The 23238-nt window shown below is 42.4% G+C and overlaps 1 protein-coding gene across 1 annotated transcript in view; it reads left to right on the top strand.

The window, feature by feature from the left end:
* The window catches only part of LOC116990306 (dual 3',5'-cyclic-AMP and -GMP phosphodiesterase 11A-like), a 266877-nt gene that overhangs the window by 173241 nt on the left and 70398 nt on the right, over positions 1–23238 (top strand). The window contains exons 13-14 of the mRNA XM_033047817.1: positions 5162–5271; positions 12936–13026. Coding sequence (XP_032903708.1) covers positions 5162–5271; positions 12936–13026 — 201 coding nt within the window. The remainder of the gene's footprint in view (positions 1–5161; positions 5272–12935; positions 13027–23238) is intronic.

The raw sequence follows: 23238 nt of genomic DNA, 5'->3' as shown, positions 1-23238 counted from the left end.
GGTAGTAGAGGCAGGGACTATCCCAACATTTAAGAAACAGTTAGGCAGATACATGGATAGAACTGGTTTGGAGGGATATGGGTCAGACGCAGGCAAGTGAGACTAATGTAGCTGGGACATGCTAGCCGGTTTGGGCAAGTTGAGCTGAAAGGCATGTTTCCACACCGTATCACTCTACGACCCTGACTCTATGGCCTATCTTGACATTTGCAGTTTAAATAGCACTCAAGATGTTCAACACCATTCATGACAAAGCTGTCCCCTTAACTGATGCCTTATTTACTGCCCTATACATTCCTTCTCCAGCATGATTGCAAAGTGCACCGTCCTCAAAATGTGCTGCAATTACTCGCTTAGGCCACACTGATCAAACCATCCAAACCTGTGATCCCTACCACCAAGGACAAGGGAATGGAAGGACTATCATGTGCAAGATCTCCTCCTAGTTTCCTCCCGATTTGGAAATAGGTCAACGCTTTATCATCAACTCTCAACACAACTCCATATGGCAAATGTTTGAATTCAGATTTAATCCTTCCCTCCCAGCATTCTAAATTATTTTTTATTGGATTTACAACGTATATTCATACTCCATTAAACAGAGGTAAATGTGGTGGGGAGTGCATCAAATGACTTTGTACTCACTTGTCCTTATGCTGTTATCCTTATTCCTTTCCCACCCACTTAATGATAAATATATTATTTCCAAACTATGTAGCTCCATCACACCCTGAGTAAATATTTAATGCAATGAACAAATGTTAAATAGAGGTAAAATGAACCAGTTTTTGAAGATATTAAGAATTGCGTGAGTTCCGTTCATGTAGTGCATGATCTAACTAATTAGTTTTCTGGCTAATTTCTTGTCAACACAAAGTATGATCTCGGATTGAGTGGTAGAAATGTCTTGCCACAGTTGTGTTCCAAACAGAATGAATAATCATTTCTATCTATCTATATTTAAAACTGTGTGTGCGTGTGTGTGTGTGTGTGTGTGTGTGTGTGTGTGTGTGTGTGTGTGTGTGTGTGTGTGTGTGTGTGTGTGTGTGTGTGTGTGTGTGTGTGTGTGTGTGTGTGTGTGTGTGTCTGGCTGTGTGTGTTTCTGCCTGTCTTGTGGGTGCCACATTCGGCCTTTGATTTCATGCTACGCCAGCACTCCGTCATTAAACTCCGTCATTTTTTCCATGTCGCTAGCTCATTCATTTTACATCCGATTTTGCACTCCTCAAAACATTTTTTCTTTTTATGTACCCATTTTTTAATAAAATCATACCCCCCCACTCACTAATTTTGTCGCCTCCTGCTGGCCAGTGACCATAACGGCTGCTGGCGCCCGCCTCTCTCCTCAAATACGCCATTTAAAAACAGCCGAAAGAAGCTGCCCCACGACGGCCAGCTGTCTCCCACCTCTCTGTGTCTCTGCCCACTCTGTCTCTCTGTCTCTGCCCTCTCTGTCTCTCTGTCTCTGCCCACTCTGTCTCTCTGTCTCTGCCCTCTCTGTCTCTCTGTCTCTGCCCTCTCTGTCTCTCTGTCTCTCTGTCTCTCCCTCTCCGGAGACTGCCGAAAGCCCGGTTTGACGACCGGCCGCCCGCCGCCTCGCTCGGCATCCTCAGGTCTATCCCCGCCCATGGCCCGAGGCTGCTGCCTGGGCTCGAGCCCCCCCTCCCCTCCTCCTTCACCTCTCTCCCCCATCCTCTCCTTCCTCTCGCCCTCTCCCTGCAGACAGAGTAGAACGCCGCTGTTGCCAGAACTGCTACAATAGGCGCTGCTGGACTCCAGCCCGCCCGCCTGCCCATACACTCCACCCCGCCCCCCCCCCCCCCCATTCTCAAAATGCTCTGCAGATCGGGAGGTCACCGGAGGTCACAGACGGTCACCGGCTTGAACATGGTGGCAGCAGTTAATATCGCGCGGGGCATTACTCCCTGTGGGAAACCTCAAATTCCCCCGTTGATCGCAGGCCCCGTCCGACCGGCCTGCTCACCGAGTTGAGGTCCGCCCTCTATATATATATATATATATATATATATCTATCTCTCTCTCTCTCCCTCTCCCTCTCCCTCTCTCCCCACCCCTCCCTGTTCCTCCCCTCCATGCCCCCCCATCTCTGTACAACTTGCTCCTCCTCCTCTCTCCACTCCATCTCCTCGTTAATGTGTGTGACGCCCAATGCCCCCCCCCCTCAACTGCATGTTGGGGGAACAGACCCAACGGGTCTGCACTTGGTCTAGTATAAAATAAATCTTTCCATGAATTGACTATATTAAAGCACAGCAGCTAATATCTAGTTATTGTTTACAGAGGAATTAACATATTGAACACATTTTATCTTCCTGTACTATTAAACAGCCATGACTCTAACCAGATATAGACACAAAAAATTGGAGTAACTCAACGGGACAGGGTCTCAACCCGAAACGTCACCCATTCCTTCTCTCCAGAGATGCTGCCCGTCCTACTGAGTTACTGCAGCCTTTTGTGTGTGTCATCGGTTTAAACCAGCATCTGCAGTTCCTCCCTCCACATAACTCTAACCACATGAATGTGCTGTTAATCATTTTTGTTATGTTAATTCATTTCACAATGAGGTCCAGTATCTTGGTCTCTGCTAGACTATAATTGCATTTGGTTTTATTAGAGGGAAAACTTGATTGTTTCCTCCGTCATTAATCTGGTGATTTCCTATTGTGTCAGAGCTGGGAAATTCATTAAATAAATGAAAAGAATATGAGCGTCTCCTACAACATTGCCACATTCTCCACAGAACGTCTTGGTGAATTCTAGGTATATTTGGGCCTTTACTAATAATAACATATCTGGACAAGTGAAGAGCTTTGTCAAGAAGATTGTCTAGTGCTATGGTAGTGTTCAGTAAACCAAAGCAACAAATATTTGAGGTTGTGGACAGATCACTTATAAAGTATGCAGACTCTGCCTACCAAAGATGGTCACCGAATTAGAGAACTTGGATTAGAGCAGTAATTCCCAACCTGAGGCCATGGCAAATTTCAGGGGGCCACAAAAAAAATTGGGGATTTAGGGGGCCACAGGTTCAATGAAGGGGCCCACTTTTTTCCGCTAATAATGTCGGGGGGGGGGGGGGGGGGGCACAGAAAAATTAAAGAGCCCAGGGGGGCCATGAACTAAAAAAGATTGGTGAACCCAAATTGGAGAATTAGGTCCCATTGTACCTTTTAGGAATGGGATACAGGACTTTAGAGTTAGTAATGAGATTCATCTGGCACCAATGTGGTTAAGGTAATATTTGACTGATTTGTGGCAAAGTGAGGTGCAAAGATGCTCTCATTAGAGGCTAGTCATTACAATGCCAGACCAACACTGTAAGAATTACTCTACCCAACCATTTGCAACTCCAGTGTCAATGGCCTTCCTTCCATCACAGAATGATAAAATGTTGAAAACGCCTGTGGCCAGTTGTAAGAGAAATGCAGTTGGTGCCACTCCCTCATCACAGTCCTGCAATTAAAAAAAAATAATTCTGACCCAATAGCCTCTGGAACAGATCTGCTTCCTATGAGTTAGACACAGGAACAGATCTATTCCTGTGTCTAATGCCCTTTGCTGCTCTTCCAATAAAAAACTAACCCATACTAATTTAACACAAGGGATGGAAAATATCCGTTAGTTTTTATAGGTCCAGACAATTGGAGAGCATTGGCAGGAAGGTCTATCTGTTGGAATCAATATTTGTGGAATTCCAGACTCGTAATGCCAGGGACAGATCATTGGACGGGTGAACAACAAATGGAAACAGTTTTGCTTTTATATACTTACATTAACCTGTCTGTATGTTAGCCTCATAAGTAATTTGGTGAGGTTGATCCCAGAAGATTTGCGCACTTATTAAGTTGATAGTCACTGCTAATGCAGGAAAGATGTGGAGGCTTTGGAGGGAGTTCAGAGGAAGTTTACCAGAATGCTGCCTGGATTTAGACAATAGACAATAGACAATAGGTGCAGGAGTAGGCCATTCGGCCCTTCGAGCCAGTACCGTCATTCAATATGATCATGGCTGATCATCCACAATCAGTACCACGTTCCTGCCTTCTCCTCATATCCCCTGACTCCGCTATCTTTAAGAGTCCTATCTAGCTCTCTCTTGAAAATACCCAGAGAACCGGCCTCCACCACCCTCTGAGGCAGAGAATTCCACAGACTCACAACCCTGTGAGAAAAAGTGTTTCCTCATCTCCGTTCTAAAATATTCTTAAACTGTGGCCCCCTGGTTCAGCTACAGAGAGAGATTAGGTAGACTTGGATTATTTTCTCTGGAAAGTCTGGAGGTTGAGAGGGGACTTGATAGAAGTATATACAATTATGAGAGGCATAAATAGGGTAAACAATCATAACCTGTTGGCTTGGTGGAAATGTCTAACACTAGAGGGCATAGCTATTAGGTGAGAGGGGGAAAGTTCAATGGAGATGTGCGGGGCAAGGTTTTAACCCAGAGAGTGGTGGGAGCCTGGAACACATTGCCTGGGTTAGTAGTGGAGGTAGATACAATCATGGCATTTAAGAGGATTTTAGATTGGCACATGGAAATGTAGAGAATACAGGAATATAGGTAATGTAAAAGCAGATGAGATCAGTTTAATTTGGTATTATGTTTGGCACAAACATTGGGCCGAAAGGCTGTATTTTATTCAGAATGCTGTTGGTGCTCTGCTCAAGAAACTCCTGCTGGTTACATACAGCAAGTCACTACATCTAGTGGCATCCATTACTGCGAAAGGGACAGATCTCAAACAGAAATATTATTTATCCTTCTCGGTTCTTATCTGCGGGAATGCTCCATGAAGGAGCAGAGTGCAATATCACCCTGATACACATGCAATCTTTCACCTCACCTGCCACGAGTGCTGTGATACTTGTGAATAATTATACTCTGGAAATTGAGAACTACTGCAGAGATTTACACAGTACCTAACCCATTTATAACGGGCTAACACCAATAGAAATAAAATCAGCCCACAAAATTTCTGGAAATGGGCAATCTTCTATCCATGAGACTGAACATATTACATTGGTATAATTTTTCAATCAGTATAAATTGCCTGTCCTCCTACTCGCTTTGAATGTATCTCAGGAGAAATGTTCGTGAATAAAAAGAATAATTATTTATCAACTATCCTTCTTTCAGACTGCTGATTTTCAGGAAATTCTGACTGATATTGAAATTTTAGCCTTGATGGTGGGTTGCCTTTGTCATGACCTTGATCACAGAGGAACAAACAATGCTTTTCAGGCAAAGTAAGTGAAAGATGAATCTATTCTTCAGTGATCAGTTGAAGGGACTGTTAAGTTGCTGCCTTTTCATGTGGAGTACTATAAAGCAAAAATACCTTCTAATATCAAGCATTATATATTCTGGGCCTTTTTTTTGTTGCAAATTTGTGTTTCACCAGTGCAGAACAATGAAAGGTAATTGTAAAAATAAATTTAGTGTCTAATAAAAGATCGGAGGAGATGGATAATTAGTATAAATTCATTTTTCTTCAAAAATATCAACATTTTCCATTATGATTTGTTAAGATTGTATTGGTCTCAAGATGTGAACAATATTCTAGAAACATTACATGCATTATATACATAGAAGCTACAATAAACATGACCCACAGTGTGCTATCAAAAAGTGGTAAGGCTAATGGTAGTCAGTGTTTTCATCCAGCAATTTTAGATTAGGACATACAGTTAAATGTGAAAATCAAAAGTTGCTCTCTGAGATGCAGTGATCTGTTATGTGATTCAAATAAATCTTAACATCTGTATCACGTTTGTAAAAAAATAATCTTTGAAATGCATTGATTGAGATGGGACTGCTGTATTATTACTATCAATATGAATTCCACGCTTCAAAGTAGTCAACTCTTGTCGATTTCAGAGCAAATATTCCTCCATTTACTTAATATAAATTACTGTCACACTGCCTTTTCTTCATTGAAAATTAATAATTACATTGAAAATTAATAATAATAAACAGCCTAAAATAATTTAATAATTTAGGCTGTTCACTTAAAAATGTAAAAAATGCAGAAATAGATCAAAAACATGTTTTTCTTTCAATTTAACTGTATTCCATTCTTCCTCCTAAACTTAATGTTTCCTTACTGCTCCATAATCTCTTTCTATACTTGTCAAACATAGAATTCACCCATTTAAATTGTAATTTCCTTCCGACCTTTTGCATTTTTAATTTAAAAAGATCTTCAATTGTTCCATTTCTTGTTCATTCTGATTTCTCTCACCGTGCTATTATCAGCTGCTCTATTTACCAATACTCAGTGCAAAAAAATTAAAAAGCTAAACCTGCAAAAAGCTGGTCGAATGTCAGTACTGCTGGATTGATTTTTACATCAAATTTTGGACCTGTATTACATGAGCATTTGCGATTAGCTTAGAATCTTCGTTCCCAATGAACAAAGCCTTGACCCCAAGTTCACCTGAAGACTACACTTGTTCATTACTCCCTGTGTGCAGTGACACGTGAAATTGACTAGTAATGTGTAAATTTGCAACATTGGAAAATTATGCTCTTGATCAAGAGACTGAATCGAAATAATATTTGAATTTCACATGCAAGTATTATTGATTAAATGTATCTGTTAATCAAATGATCGATTCATATTTTAATTAACATTCACTTGATGGTAGAGGTATTGTTTTTCCCCAAAATAATATTGGATAATTTGCAAAACCAAGAACTTTGCAACTATGCTCACCCAGAGACATGGCTCCAATTGATGTATGACAGGCCAGCATCAGGTGTGGCCATGCTAACAGGAACCTTCTGCTTTCAAGACTTAAGCTGCGTGCGCAGATGGACGCCGGAGCTCAAATGGCCTGGAGCTTTTCTCTGTAATCTTGGGGCCAAACCTAAATGACCCAGGTATCGTTATTTGGTGTGAAAAATAAAATATTTAGTAAGTGAAAGGCTGGAAAAATTACGACACAAGCAGAAATAAGCATTCCTCTATAATTGGTGCTATTTCTGTCCATATCAGTGCGGGGATTTATCTTTGTCTTTGGGCTCATATTCATCCGTTCTTCATTGTATGTTGATGATAAATAACTTTGGTTCTACTTCGCAAAAGATCTCTGTGAATAAAATGCAGCTGGCCATGATTATGTAGCTGGTGTATTTATCTGGCAGAGGATCAGGCTGTCAGCACCATTTTTACTTTCCTGTTTGACCAATTATGGGAAGTTGTAGAAAATGTGTTAAAGGCTTGATAGGGAAATGCTCATGCAATCACCAAGTCAGTTGTACATTTTAAAATGCAATACACACCTAATGAAAGACTGTAGACTTTCTGGATGAGAGGTGGATCTCAAGTGACTCTGAAAAGGTTGGCATCTGATTGTAACCTCCCACCATGCACCAGCAGTCTGGACTGATAGACAAGCAACACTGTAGGGGCGGGGGCAAGATCGCAGGTGTTGTCATCCCAAGGAAGGATAACAGAGCCTTATGCCCCTGACCCACTCAGGAAACCTGAACGTAAACCTCTGGAGACTTTGCGCCCCACCCAAGGTTTCCGTGCGGTTCCCGGAGGTTGCAGGTGGTTGCCGGAGGTTGCAGGTAGTGGAAGCAGGTAGGGAGACTGACAAAAACCTCCGGGAACCTCCGGGAACCGCACGGAAACCTTGGGTGGGGCGCAAAGTCTCCAGAGGTTTACGTTCAGGTTTCCTAAGTGGGCCAGGGGCATAACTCTAGGGAGCCTCTTCCACAATTTCACAGTGCGGGTTTCAGCAGTGGATGGGTGGTGTGCTTGAGTGCTCTGCAACCGTGTTAGTCTTTTGGAGGCAGGATTGGAAGGCTGCTGCGACACCTGTAAACTCCTTTGAACACAGTGTCTGTAGTCGAGGCGGCAGCAGCCTGAGATTTGCACAAAGCCTCTGCCGTGGTGGTTTTGGTCTATTTAACGCTCTGTGTAAGGTTGTTGCTGGGCTCCCGCATGCTTCTTGACACAGTACATGCATTCAGGCAGATTCACCAGTGCACCAACCATTTCACTATGCAGAGCTGTCAAGCCTTTCCTGCAGGTTCGATTTCTCCTTCAGGCTCCTCAGCCGAGTCATCTATAGCAAGTCTCTTTGTGAGTGCAATAAAACAGCAGATGATGGAAATCAGATTTAAAGACAAAAAATGCTGGAAGCACTCAGCACGTTTTTCCTCTTTCCCAGTTCTGATGAAGAGTTTTCGGTCTGAAACATTGATTCTCTTTCTCATTCGCAAATGCTGATTGACCTGCTTAGCATTTGCATCATTTTTTTCCCTTTTATTTGGTCTTAGTGTGCCTGAGTTGCTGATACCAGAACAGTATATCCCCCTCACCTTCACCCCCACTCCATCCCTCTGCCAACTCTGATTGGCTGGATACTTGCAGGCCTAACAAAGAGTACAAAAGGGACAAGGTGAAAGGCAAGAGGTGGTTTCTTACACTATCTGTAGTGTCCAAGATGAAATGAGGTAGCATGTAAGAAGATAAATTAAGTACATGAAACAGAAGGTTGTGGATACTGAGTCCCTCATGCTTGCTCTACCATTCAGTAAGATCATGGCTGATCTGATTGTAACTTCAAATGAACAATTCTGACTAACACAGAATGTGTGTTGATTCCTTGTCTGTGCTCAGTCCCTTGCCTTATTTTATTCCAGGTTTAGTGAATGAACTCAATAACTGTTCATATTAAATATTAAGAATGAGGAGAATCAGAGCATGCCTGGCTGTCACACAACTCATTTTATTGTTTAATTGAGATTTAAGATTTTCATGATGTTCTTTGTACAGATGAGTAAAAATGGTACCCTGAAGGTTTCCTTTAAGGTCAAGACAACATTAAACTTTAAGTTTGTTATAAATTGAAATCATTCTTCGGAATGCAGTGATAGAGCTTGCATATGTGAGCCCTGCAGGTAACTGATGCTGTTTGAGATTATGATACCTTTATGTTTGTTAAATGATTATCTTCAATATCATCAACTGACAGAGCAATTTTATACCTTGCAGATTCTAAGCCTAACTATCATTATCTGTAGCCCACCAGTGCCATTCTGTATCAGTATAACAGCAGGGGGAATCAGGCTGGAACTGCTGTGTTAAGGGTTTATGTGGAGAGTGGGAAAGCTCTAGAAATTATAGGATGACACTTGTAATTCTTTATATTTCTGCATCATAAAAAATATTGCATACCATGGACATTCATTGCTATAGCGTAATCTTTCATACAATTTCAAGAGAGAGTTAGATATAGCACTTCGGGCTAATGGAATCAAGGGATATGGGGAAAAAGCAGGAACAGACTACTGATTCTGAATGATCAGCCATGACCATATTGAATGGCGGTGTTGACTCGAAGGGCCAAATGGCCTATTCCTGCACCTACTTTCTATGTTTCCATGTTTCGTAAGAATACAAGATATAGACCGTGTACTGAATTTTCATTTGAATTTGCCTGTATACCCAAGGTTAGCCTTGTCTTTGTGTCCCTATTACATTTTATTAACTTGGGTATACATGCTTCAGGATCACAATATTTTGGTTGTTTGTTATAAACAATGAAGTAGCTGAACAGCTTGGATGTAAAAACTGAAGAGATGTTTGCCGTTCTTAGTTTTCTGTGTTGAGAAAAGATTAGAAAAAGATGATAACATTTGTACATACAAAATGGATCTAAATAGTACAAAAAGTAAAATTTACAATCAAAATGTAATAAAAACTACTGAATTGATCTTTTTTGATTCAAGTACTTGCATATATTTTTTTGAACACTAGATGGCCCTGGGAGAGAAAAATGCATTTAAAATTATGTTTCTGTAAATCTTTGCATCTAAAAAAGCTTAATGCCTCTCCTAAAGTACAGTGCCCTCAAATGGCTGCAGAGGTAGAATGGGTCCACTATTTGTAAAGGTTTAACGTAGCTCGTTAGTTATAAATGAAGAATCCCATATAATTTTATAAGCCTTCATTATATACTGTCACCTTCAAAAAATTATGCATATACACCGTCAGTTTCCACTGTTCCAATTCCTATTTTAAATGGTGCCATTTAATTCATGTTGCCTCTTTTGTGTAAAATTAAATAGGGCAATACATTCAAAGAAGTAGTGAAACTACATGTCAATCACTTGGACTAGAGGGTATAGCTGTAAAGTGAGAGGGGTAAAGTATGAAGGCGGTGTGTGGAACAAGTGGTTGGTTCCCGGAATGTACTGTCACGAGCGGTAAAGGAGGTGGAGATATCACAGTGACATTTAAGAGGCTTTTAGAAGTCAGATGAATATGCAGAGCATGGGGGAAATGGATCACATGCAGGCAGTGGAGAATAGTTTAACTTTGCATCATGTTCAGTGCGGCCTTTGTGGGGAGAAGGACCTGCTCCTGTGATGTACTTTTCTACGTTCTGTGAAAGAATCTCTACAGGTATATAAAGTAACTTTGTTGCACAGAATGTGTGGACCAAATTATCCTTCCTAAAAATGGCAGTTAATCTGCTCCTAAAATAAACTATCCCAGGTGACCAGGTCACACCTTTTAAGTCAGTTAACATAAGAATCATACTCATGTCAGCAGGCACGGAAATCACTATCAAAACATGGGGGACACAATTTCTTGGCGGCCGCGCGCATGCATGCACACACACGCACATGCGCACACACGCAAGGCTTCGGCCGTGGGCCCTGTGGACAGTAACATCGGAAGCTGACCTGGTTGGTGACCGACTCTGAACTCCAGCAACAGCAGCTTCGGCCGCCCTGAATCGTGGGGCTTCAATCGGCCCGTTCGCGGGGCCTTTCATAGGCCAGTGGGGCCTTCAACATCGGCAGCCTCGATCGCTTCGATGCAGCAGTTTGATTTTAAGCCGCGCCGGCCGCTGAAAGGCCCCGCGAATGGGCCGATTCAGCCCTTAGAAAGCATCTGATAAAGTCTGGATTACACAACATATGGGGGGGGGGGGGGGGAACGTGCGTCTCCCGGCCCCCAGGATTTCCGCCCATGCATGTCAGCAAGCACTCCAGGGCCAAAATCATTGGGAAGGAGAGCTGGAGTAACTTGGTGAATTTGGTGGATGAATGATGCTGCTAGGAAGCAGAACATGGTGAAAGGCCAGAACAAATTTGCGGATGACACTAAGCTGGGGGGCAGTGTTAGCTGTGAGGAGGATGCTAGGAGACTGCAAGGTGACTTGGATAGGCTGGGTGAGTGGGCAAATGTTTGGCAGATGCAGTATAATGTGGATAAATGTGAGGTTATCCATTTGGTGGCAAAAACAGGAAAGCAGACTATTATCTAAATGGTGGCCGACTAGGAAAAGGGGAGATGCAGCGAGACCTGGGTGTCATGGTACACCAGTCATTGAAAGTGGGCATGCAGGTGCAGCAGGCAGTGAAGAAAGCGAATGGTATGTTAGCTTTCATAGCAAAAGGATTTGAGTATAGGAGCAGGGAGGTTCTACTGCAGTTGTACAGGGTCTTGATGAGACCACACCTGGAGTATTGCGTACAGTTTTGGTCTCCAAATCTGAGGAAGGACATTATTGCCATAGAGGGAGTGCAGAGAAGGTTCACCAGACTGATTCCTGCGTTGTCAGGACTGTCTTATGAAGAAAGACTGGATAGACTTGGTTTATACTCTCTAGAATTTAGGAGATTGAGAGGGGATCTTATAGAAACTTACAAAATTCTTAAGGGGTTGGACAGGCTAGATGCAGGAAGATTGCTCCCGATGTTGGGGAAGTCCAGGACAAGGGGTCACAGCTTAAGGATAAGGGGGAAATCCTTTAAAACCGAGATGAGAAGAACTTTTTTCACACAGAGGGTGGTGAATCTCTGGAACTCCCTGCCACAGAGGGTAGTCGAGGCCAGTTCATTGGCTATATTTAAGAGGGAGTTAGATGTGGCCCTTGTGGCTAAGGGGATCAGAGGGTATGGAGAGAAGGCAGGTACGGGATACTGAGTTGGATGATCAGCCATGATCATATTGAATGGCGGTGCAGGCTCGAAGGGCCGAATGGCCTACTCCTGCACCTAATTTCTATGTTTCTATGTTTCTAACAAAAGTGTACACAGATGGGTTTTTCATTTTGTCATATATTTACAGTAAGAGAAGTTTATACATACCACATAATTATATTGAGGAGTTTGTGCACTAGATTCCAGGATCCCTCAGGCTAAGTTTCCACATTTCATTGGCCATCCTAACATCAACCTTGCATGGAAACCAACCATGGAAAACAACCATGCTTGTTACTTTGTTGTGAATGGAGGTGATGTACATTTTTGGGGGCTCAAAAAAGGCCTGTGTTGTCACTGGGGTAATTTTATGGGCCTATCATCCTCTGAAAATAAAATATTAGGTGCATGGTTATGGTTGGAACATGGTGCTTTTTGGTACCCACATTTCCAACATGGTTGCCTCATATCAGTATGGGCTCATCAAAACTGCCTGAATGTTTGAGCAAAACCATTCCTGACCTAAGAATACTTGATGTCACAAGTGGTGGGAGGACAGGTTCAGCATTTTTTTGCACTTTTATTTCTGTGGGCAAAACAATCAGACCTTTCAGCCCAAATGATCTGTGACAATGTATTTTCAACAGAGGCATCCTTTCACCTTACTTCCTCCTGCCCCATTGGTCATCTTATGCAATTAATGCAATAACATCTTCTAAACCTACCTCTCAGCAAATCTTCCAAATAGCAACAGCTCTCTACTCACTTCAATTAAAATTTATAAATATGATAAAGATATGGCTGAAAGCACAGATAAGTTTATCCTTGTAAGTATATCTGGATTCTGCTAACAAATGTAGCTACTACTTTAAAATTTCCAATGTAATGAACCAGGAGATACCTGAATGCAAGTTGTTTACCAACCAAGCTCTGATAGCTCTTATGTTTGATTTTCCTGCAGAAGTGGATCTGCTTTAGCACAGCTGTACGGGACATCTGCCACTTTGGAACACCACCATTTCAACCATGCTGTAATGATACTGCAGAGTGAGGTAAACAAAGTAAAAACACTGACCAGACAAAAATTAGAAAAAAATACCCATGATTTGCAAATGTGATATAAGGCATCAGCCTATATGAAAGGGTATCAGCTTTTAATAAACATGGTTGCTGAGCTGCAAAATGTCATGGTTTATAAATTATACTTTTATGTAGTTATAGCATTAGAATTTATAGTGTGGTAATTATTAAGCCTAACTCTAATATCAAATATATATGCATGACTGCCCACTCAATGCAGAAGCCTAGCAAAGCTAGGGTTTTATTACAAATGAAAGTTTATGCTTACGAGGATTCTTTAACAGGAACCAAGTTGATTAGTGCCACACAATTGGTTTGTTAGCCAATAATTTATGTCATCACATTTTTTAGTCAAGCATGGCATCAGATGAATTGTTATCCCCATATACTAGCCATCCTTATTCATGTATGAAACAGTGATACAGGTTCTAAACCATTACTCCTTACAAGTTGTAATTTAAATATACTTATTGAAATCCTTGCACAGATTTAGAAAGAAGATGGAATTCAGTGGCTTTCAACACTTTTCTTCCATCTTTGCTGCAACATCCATTTTCTGTGTAGACAGAAATGTTCCAGCAAAGGCTTTTAAAATAAGAACCATTATTCGGGATACTTTTTTGGGAGTTCTCTAAATGAAAACACATGGTATATCTTAAAAAGCAAAATTATCCTTCACTTTCAATCGATTATTTGAGATGCTTGCCAGGGAATAGTTTTGAATGTTTGCAAGTTTGTTCTCATTAAATGAAATGAACCCTGGTGTGAAAACTTTTCCAATCATTAGATAGGTGTTAAAGGGGTTGGGCTTCGACTTGGCAGCAAGAATTGATCACTTATTTTCAGCTGTATTAACGGTTTGGTAGAATTGTCTATTGTCTATAACTGGCATAATCTCTGTGGGAGAATAGCAGAATCCCTGGATAAATATTTATTGTCCATTCATAAATTCGCCATCTGCAAATCTTTGTGACAATTCCAGGCAACTATGTACTTGAGCCTGAAATCTTACTGATAATCCACACTATTCAGTGTGTACTTCCAGAATATATAATAATTTGATTCTTTGGGTTTACTCTCAGAAACTTACATTACATTTATCCAAACTAATCCGTTTTCAATTATTTTGTCACTTTTCTGAACTTTCCTTACTACTCGTATGTTGTTGGAAAACCTTAAGAATATGTTTCTATATGTAAATCAAAATTTTCATTTTCAGCAAGAATAAAAATGAATCCCAGCTTGCCTTCAACTTGAAGGGTCATGGGTCCTCCATCTACTCCACCATTCCCTCACTGAATGAAGTGTTGCAATCAAAAAGGATGCCAAAACTGGCACTCGTCATAAGTTGATTATGTGATAGAAATCCTGATGTCAGCAAGCCCATTGTGTTAAAGCATGCCCCGAGTCATTTGATTCCAACTGAGGCTTTTAGCTAAGTCAGTGCATGCAGAGATGTTAGTGAGGTTTATTATGATTGCAGGCTGGTAGCATGAATGGTGCTGCTATGCTAATCGGTATTGATGGTAAACAGTTCAATGCAATGAGATGGGAAGCCTCTGAAAGAAGCAGACATGCTTTCCTGGATCATTTTACTCCAGCAGATTTGATAAGCTATTTGAACTATATCAGCCACTGAGTAATCATGGTTGTGTTATTTGAATAGGGGGCACATGCTCCTTTTGTGGCTTGCAATAAATTCAATTTGGATATACAACTTTTTAAAGTGATGCAGATTAGTTGACAACAAAATGGTTGAAGTTGGATTCTAATGCATCCCGTAGATAGCATCAAGTACTAAATTGTGAAATAAAATGGAAGTGAAGAAGTTTTATGAATCCAGATACACCATACACTATACATGTCTGATCTAAAAGGTTAATGGAATATTAGTGTTCAATCTAGAAAGAATATAAATAAATGATTTTGTTAAACTATCTAAAATCTGAAGAAGGGTCTCGACCCGAAACGTCACCCATTCCTTCACTCCAGACATGCTGCCTATCCCGCTGAGTTACTCCAGCATTTTGTGTCTACCTTCGATTTAAACCAGCATCTGCAGTTCTTGGTTAAACTACATATGAAACACTTGCATAGTATTGGGCATCCATTTTTGAAGTGATGAAGCGCCAGTCAGCTGGCATTTCTTTGAAGCTTCCGACCTGTTGACCATGCTGAGGCGTGAGGTGATGAAAAGCCCATTTATTGTCCAGGTTTCCTTGGCCTTTAAATCTGCAGAAGGAATGAAGTCCCTTTCAACATCTTAAACTTCTGAAGAAGGGTTTCGGCCCTAAACGTCGCCTATTTCCTTCGCTCCATAGATGCTGCTGCACCCGCTGAGTTTCTCCAGCACTTTTGTCTACCTTAAATTTATATAGTGTCTGTAGTTTAGACAAGACACCCCACAGAAGTATGATCAAATGTACAGGTCAAAACTATAAAAGAAAATACAAGCAGCAGCATTCTTGCCGTCTTCCTCATAAGTAATCTTTTGCCTGCAAAAAGAAAAATGAAGTTCAACATTATCACAATCATAAACAGGAATTGCAATGTAATCCATTGTGACTGATAGCAGGTATGAGTCAAATAAATGCATTTAAAGTGCAAGCATTGTGATCAAGTAAAATCTATTTAAAATGTAATATGAGAAGAAACTTGTATAACTGCCAATACAATAAGAATAATAATGCATAGGTGCTTGGAGCACGTACATCTACAATGGTAATCCTGATAAGAAATGGGAGTGGCATAGAAATCCAGGATACCATGCCATCTTTGAACACACCTTTGTCTGGTGGTTATTTGCAATTTTGGTAGAAAGTTAAACTACTTCTCGTGAGTAATACCTGCCACTAAAATTTTAGTTGCAACACTGTCTACTTATCCACCTATATGGGATGATGCCGCAGAATCTTGCATGAAACAGTACTGCATCTTTAGGCTTTACTCACCCCAACACCCGTCTCAAGCCAACTGAGTAAGCCAGCACGATTTTAGCCGTGGGTCACTGACGCCTTGATCTCAGGCAGTAGGCAAGGCAATGGTCCCTGTATGTTCCCATTTTGTATTGCTTAAAAAAAATCTAGAAACAAATATATTATTGTGACCTTTAATTAAATTAGTGCATATGTTTTTTTAAAGTTTGTATCAATTCTGTAAATGCTAATAGCCTATTTACTGGAGTACATTTGGGACCAAGCAGAGAGGAGAGGATGGTCACATCTTGTCTTTGTTACCTAAAATGTAAATATAGTGAGCTAGTAACTGTTTTACACTCGCATAAAAGAGAAAAAAAATTATCCAGAATAATTAATGAACCCTGAGGCAATTGAACATTTCCAAACACTGGCCCAGTAGAACGTACTTTTCATCATTAATGTATCATAAGCTATTCAGTGAAAGAAGATTAAAATATAAATCAGCTTCAATCGTCCATATCCATGGGGAACAACATGAAAAAGATTTGTGAATAATTTTTAATAAATAATAATCCTCTAACTTTTTTTTAATCATTTATGCAATGTAAAGACCAGATTTTCTCCTTGAAGCACGCTCTCTTTTTGCTTTAGCACAGTTTCGATTCTTAGTAAGTTAGCGAAACAACTCCCAGGGGTCCTGAGAATTTTTTTTCAAGGCCTTGCAGTTCATTGAAATCTTCAAGCAATCTGCATAAAATGATAAGAACGAGCCCTTCTTGACATTTCCATTGTGAAACAATCAGCCTGATCTAAATGTCTGCCCACAGTCATTTGCGAGATTGACATTAATTGTGGCATTGGGCCTTATTTGAATAAAATGTGCAAACTGCAGACACGATTGCTGCAAAAGTTGATTTTAGAAAGCTGGGAATCTCGCTGTGGTCCAAAGAGAAATGGACAGCATAGATTGGCATTGTCCAGCACTACTCCTCCCCTCGGGCTCACAGAAGGGAGACTGCAAATTGTTTTATGCTTGTTTCTGAATCGGCCTTATCTTGGTTCCTTTAAAGTTCGATCTAACAAACTTAATTGAATAGAACGCCTTTTATTGCCATTCAAACAGCTTGGTTTGAACGAAAATGCATTTTCTACAGTCTTAACATTACAAAAAAAAAACCCAAGACCCACACTTAACACAGCTTAAAGGGCTTTCTCACTGTGCGACCTGAAGCAAGACTTAACAAGATTTAACATCGTGGGAACCTTCTGCGATAGCAGTACGGCATTCGTGGACCACCGAGGACCTCCGTGGCGCTAACGGCAGGTAGTCGTGTGACTTAGTAAGGTCGGGAGAAAATTCAAACATTTTTGAATTTCTCCAAGAGTGACTTGAGCAGCATTGCAACATTGTATGAACATAGTGGCCAGTGCGATATCCGTGCGATATCCGTAATAACTCTTGCGGGTACCGTGGGAACTCCTGCGAACGGTGAGTAACTGAGCAGTTTGATTGTCAGTGCTTGTTTTACCTCATTGTTAAATAAATATATTTTTTACTATAAGATTGATGTCTGCAATTCTTCATTAACTCATCACTACAAGATGAATGTCTCTAATGTTATAATCCCTCTCATGCTGAAACACAAAATAGTTGAAGGGAGGTGAAATAATCACATTTTCATTCTTTTCATTTTTGAGTGTTCAGGTACCTCACTTGCTGAGCTATTTTACTCCAGCAGTTTGTGTCTCTTTTTGTCTAAAGCAGTTTCTAAAACTGGAGGAACTTCGCGGGCCAGGCAGCATCTACGGAGGGAAATGGACATGCGACCCTTTCTTCAGGCTGCCTTATCTCTCCCCCCCCCCCCTCCCCCCAACTCCCACCCCCACACACAAATGCTGGAGAAACTCAGCGGGTGCAGCAGCATCTATGGAACGAAGGAAATAGGCAACGTTTCGGCCCGAAAAGTTGCCTATTTCTTGTGCATGTGTCGGAAGGAACAGCAGATGCCGGTTTAAAGAGAATGCTGGAGTAAATCGACGGCAGGCAGCATCTCTGGGGAGAAGGAATGGGTGACATTTTGGGTCGAGACCCTTCTGATATGCTGCTTGTCCCGCTGAGCTACATGTTGTGTCTATCTTCGTTTTAATCCAGCATCTGCAGTTCCTTCCTGGCCTAACCCGATTGAAAGATGAGAGGCTGGGCGATAGAGCACTGGGTCTGACAAGGATCAGGCTTCAGTAAGCAAAGTAAAGAGAGGTGGCAACGTTTTGGAAATGAAGCGGGTAATCCGAGTGATGGCGAGACGGTATCCTCTAATCATAATGTGTCGGAAAGAACTGTAGATGTTGGTTTGTGCCGATGATAGACACAGTAATACTGGAGACAGACATAACATCATGGACGGGCAGCATCTGGATAAAAGGAATGGGTGACGTTTCGGGACGAGACTCTGAAGAAGGGTCTCTAACCGAAACGTCACACATTCCTTCTCTCCAGAGATGCTGCCCGTCCCGCTGTGTTACTCCAGCATTTCGTGTCTATCTTCCGTATGCTCTGTGATGGTCATCTCGGAGTCAAGTGGCAACTCTGGTCTGTAGACACGAGGAAATGCAGATGGAGGAATCACGAGCAAAACACAGAGCGTTGGACGAGCCTGACCCTTTGAGTTCCTCCATCACTTTGTGTTGAAGTCAGGTCTGGACATTGCTTGGCTCAGTCTCAGGCGTCGGCTAACTAGGAAGGTCGAGTCAAAGTCCAGCACTAACACTCAAGAAATAACGTTTGCGGCCTGATGTTATCAATATTTAATTGAAATCATTAATAAAGTAAATCACTAGATACCGGTCTAATCCGTATCTACGGGATTGGACAGGCTAGATGCAGGAAGAATGTTCCCGATGTTGGGGGAGTCCAGAACTAGGGTCCCAGTTTTACAGTCTACCGTGGGAACTCTTTAATTACAGCGGGCAGGCAACTCCCTTCATTTTCCCAGGGGGTCGGGACGGGACTGGAGTTGGGAGGGAAAGGTGGGGGAGTCGAGGGAGAGGAGGGGGAGACAGATGGGGGTGTCTTCATTTACTGGCGGTGGGTGTCTGTCACTGAAACAGGCAGGTGAGATTTCACATCCACCTTGCGTGTGCCTCTCTCTCTCTCTCTCTCTCTCTCCATCCCTCCCTCTCACACAGGCATGACTGGAGGAACTCCGCGGGCCAGGCAGCATCTACGGAGGGAAATGGACAGGCGACCCTTTCTTTAGGCTGCCTTATCTCTCTCCCCCCAACTCCCACCCACACACACGAATGCTGGAGAAACTCAGCGGGTGCAGCAGCATCTATGGAACGAAGGAAATAGGCAATGTTTCGGCCCGAAACGTTGCCTATTTCCTTCGTTCCATAGATGCTGCTGCACCCGCTGAGTTTCTCCAGCATTATTGTGTACCTTCGATTTTCCAGCATCTGCAGTTCCTTCTTAAACACAAATGCACCGAGTTCCTCCAGCACTTCGTGTTTTGCTCAGTATTCCAGCATCCGCTGTCTCCCGCGTCTCCAATAAAACAAAACTACTGTCAAAAGGGTGAAGAATAGGGGCAGAGATAGATACATTCCTGATTAGTGCGGCTGTCAGGAGGTTATGGGGAGATGGCAAGAGAATGTGGTTGAGAGGGAGTGCCCATCTGTTACTATTAATTGGACAGTTCGGTCTGTGAAACGCAACACGCCAGCCCCGACATCCAGCCCGGTGGTCAGTCCTTTGAAGATAGACACCAGTTGCTTGGAGCAACTCAGCGGGACAGGCAGCATCTCTGGAGAGAAGGAACGGGTGGCGTTTCGGGTCGAGAGCCTTCTTCAGACTGAAAGTTTCACCTCTCAGTAGATAATAAAATAAGACAATCATCACGGTCAATGTGAGACACAGTCTTTATTCCTATTTGACAAAATAAAAAGACGACTTCTTGCACATATTGAGAGAAGGTGCATCACACCAAACAACATTTGTCTAAAAAAAACCAGATTATTCTTCAGCTCATTAAAGAACTCGGGTGAAAAAAAACAATATAGTGTGTGAAAAAAAGTAACATCATTTGTGCCACGTGATTAACAACACTACAGTCCACGGTGTTCATTCAAGATTAACGGGAAAGATCGGGAGACGGACAAGTCACTCGCACAAATAACAGAAATGCCGAGTACCGTGGGAACTCTTTATCGTGGGAACTCTTTATCGTGCGGAACTCGTGCTGGACCACGACCACTTCACTCGGGTGACATCTTGCTTCAGGTCGCACCGTGAGAACTGGCCATTACACAAACATCCATCACAGTGAATCTCCAACACCTCCTCACTGTGATGGAAGGCAAAAATCTTATCTCTTCCCTTTGTTCTTCTCCCGCGGTCCAGCAGTCCAACTGCAGCGTCGAGGCGACTAGGGCTCCCGATGTTAAAGCCCCCGGCAGGCGATGGTAAGTCCCGTGGCAGTTAAGCCGTGCCGGGCGATGTTAGGCCCCCGCTCCAAATCATTTAACCCCGCGATTCCGCTGGAGAAGTTGCCGTTGCGGGAGCTCCGAAAAGCGGTCTCCCACCAGGGACCTGCGGCCGGAGCCTCCGAAGCTCCGAAGTTGGGTCGCAGCCGCGCGCCACCACAGCTTTTCCTGTTCCGAAGTCAGCCAGCTCCGCGATGGCAGTTCCGCAGGCTCCGCGAATGGAGCCCTCAGGTTGGTTCTGCCCGGAGGCCGCCGCCGGCTCCACGATGTTAGGCCCAACGACATCGGAGACCCGACAGGGAAAAAGTTGAGTCCCCGAACAGGGAAGAGACTAACGATTTCCCCCCCACCCCCCACAAATACACAGCTAAGAAAATAATAAAAACTAGAGTCAAAACATACATTTAACGAGACAAAATAAAAAAAAAGGCAAACAGACTGCAGTCGAGCCGCTGCCGTTAGGCGCCGCTATACCACCATAATAAGCATAGGCAAGTAAGGGTTCCACAATAGGGGGTCTTACAGTTTAAAATATTGATTCAATAATACTGAAGATCTTTCCCTCTATCCATACTTTGTCTCTGTCAAACACTTTCTAGCTGGTTGTTAAAGAATGTTTTTTTGATGAGATATTTTACTTATTCCCCAGATTTATTGTGGTTCGAAAACATTCTAAAAAATATCAAATATGCTATGAGTACTCACATACCTACTTATATAATAATAGAATGCTATACCTGATGTTTGCAACTTCCGTTAGCAGCTAGATCGAACCCTTTAAATAATTACATTAAATACATTCTTGATATAATTTGCAACATTTTTTCTTTTCACATTCTCAAGTTAGCTTCATCATCACAATATTCATCGAAACCAAAAGACTGAAACAACCGCCAAGAGGGAGAAACATGAATACACTGTGCAAGCTGATTTCCATATTCCATTTGAGATAATCAGATTAGTGTGACTCTCTATTCTGTTATTCTTTTGGATATTCTAATTTATTTTTCCACCAAGTGAAAGTGCTGATTAAATATTCCTTTTTGATTCTTTATTAATCAGCTCCAGTCTTTGATTCTACCATCTAATTTAAAAAATACTCTTTACCCCACATTCTTTATGATTTCAATGAGTGCTTTCTGATCAAATAAGTTTGAGAGCAAGGAACATCAACATATTCCAATTTCACTTTGCCATAAAGCAGATAATTGCTTCATTTTGAAACGTGATTTCAAAAGCCTATAGGTTGCCATCTTGGAATTGCTTGGTGAAATACTGTCCAGTTTAAAAATCATACTTCCACACATCTGATACAAGAATTTGAAATTAGCATCATTAATATATTACGTCAATCAAAGTTTCAGACTCTTGGAAGTCAGTGTGTCAATTGCTAATTCGTTTTGGTTTCGAAGAACCCATACCATGGTAGGATGCTTTTTATATCCATTTGAACAAAGAAACCTGAACACTTGGACATTGTACTACATGTCTCCAAGATGCAGCAGCAAAACTGGAAGTCAGTTACCTCATTTAAAACTGGGCTATGTTATAAATGAGCCAAGAATTTCAAGCAGAGAAAATCGCAAAAGGTTGCCTCCGCTTCCTGCCCGCATTTGCCTTGGAAAGAACGAACTCGGATTCCAACATAGACTGGGCTAATGAGAAAAATAACAAAAAGTTGTCACAATCAAAATTATGGCATTTCTAGTATCACTGATTTACCCCTAGAATTCGAGTAGTTCAACAGCATACAGTGAGCTTGGAGAAAAGACGGGGAAGAGCCTTGGGGGTGGGGGGGAGGAGCCAGCGAGGGGAACCAGAGGGGTTGTGGCTGGAATTGGCGGTGTGATGGGGACTCACAGCGGGCACTGGTCACTGGTCACTGGTCGTTCTCCTCTGCCGGGATCAGAATCTCCGCTTTCCGTTTCGGCGACATCAGCGACATCTCCGACTCTGGGCTGGGCTGGGTCTCTGACTCTGGGCTGGGCCGGGCTGGGTTGGGCAGGGTCTCAGATGCTGGGCTGGTTGGGGCTGGTTGGGGCTGGTTGGGGCTGGGGCTACGTGTGGCTGCACATGGCTGTGGCTGCTTGGGCTTGGGGGCTGGGGCTATGCGAGACGGGGCTGCGCGGGGCGGGGTGAGGCTACACGGGGCGGGGCAGGGCTGTGCGGGGCTGAGCAGGGCTCGGCTGGGTTGCTTCGGGTCCCTCCAAAAGTCCGGCTGGAAACCTCCGCCGGCCATCCTCAGCTCCAGTAAAGGTGCGATGGCGCAGGAACAGGTGGACCATTCCGGGGAGTGACAGGGAAAGAGACTAATCCGCGCGGCGCTGACTGGCAGGAGAAGAGATTGATCTGCGCACGCGTGGTTTTTAAAATTTTTAACCTTGCTAACTTTTATGACATTCAACCGATCGGAACGAAACTTGGTGGACTCGCAGCACAGGGGAACAATGAGTGAACTGGCAAAACATCGTAGCACTATAGCGAACCGTTATTGTGCAAATAGAAAGATCGCCAAACCAGAAGATAACAAGATCAGAGTTTTAGTTATGTATAGATAAGATACCTTTAAATGTATTTGTAGATACATCTCATATTTAGCCATAAAATGTCCTGATTTTGTCAAAATAACAGCTGACAATTATACCATTCCTTAGCTTGCATCTGAGTAAAATTTATTTCAAGACGCATTTATGATTCACGGATATTTAAATGGTGAATGTAGCTTCAGAAGCGTGTTCATTTTTCATGTTAAAACCCACCTGAGAACCATGGGCGATTTTGCAA

This window comes from Amblyraja radiata, chromosome 2 (genome assembly GCF_010909765.2).
Source record: "Amblyraja radiata isolate CabotCenter1 chromosome 2, sAmbRad1.1.pri, whole genome shotgun sequence".
NCBI classification, from domain to species: domain Eukaryota; kingdom Metazoa; phylum Chordata; class Chondrichthyes; order Rajiformes; family Rajidae; genus Amblyraja; species Amblyraja radiata.
The sequence above is the reverse complement of the archived record's forward strand: the minus strand, read 5'-3'. Positions and strand labels throughout refer to the sequence as shown.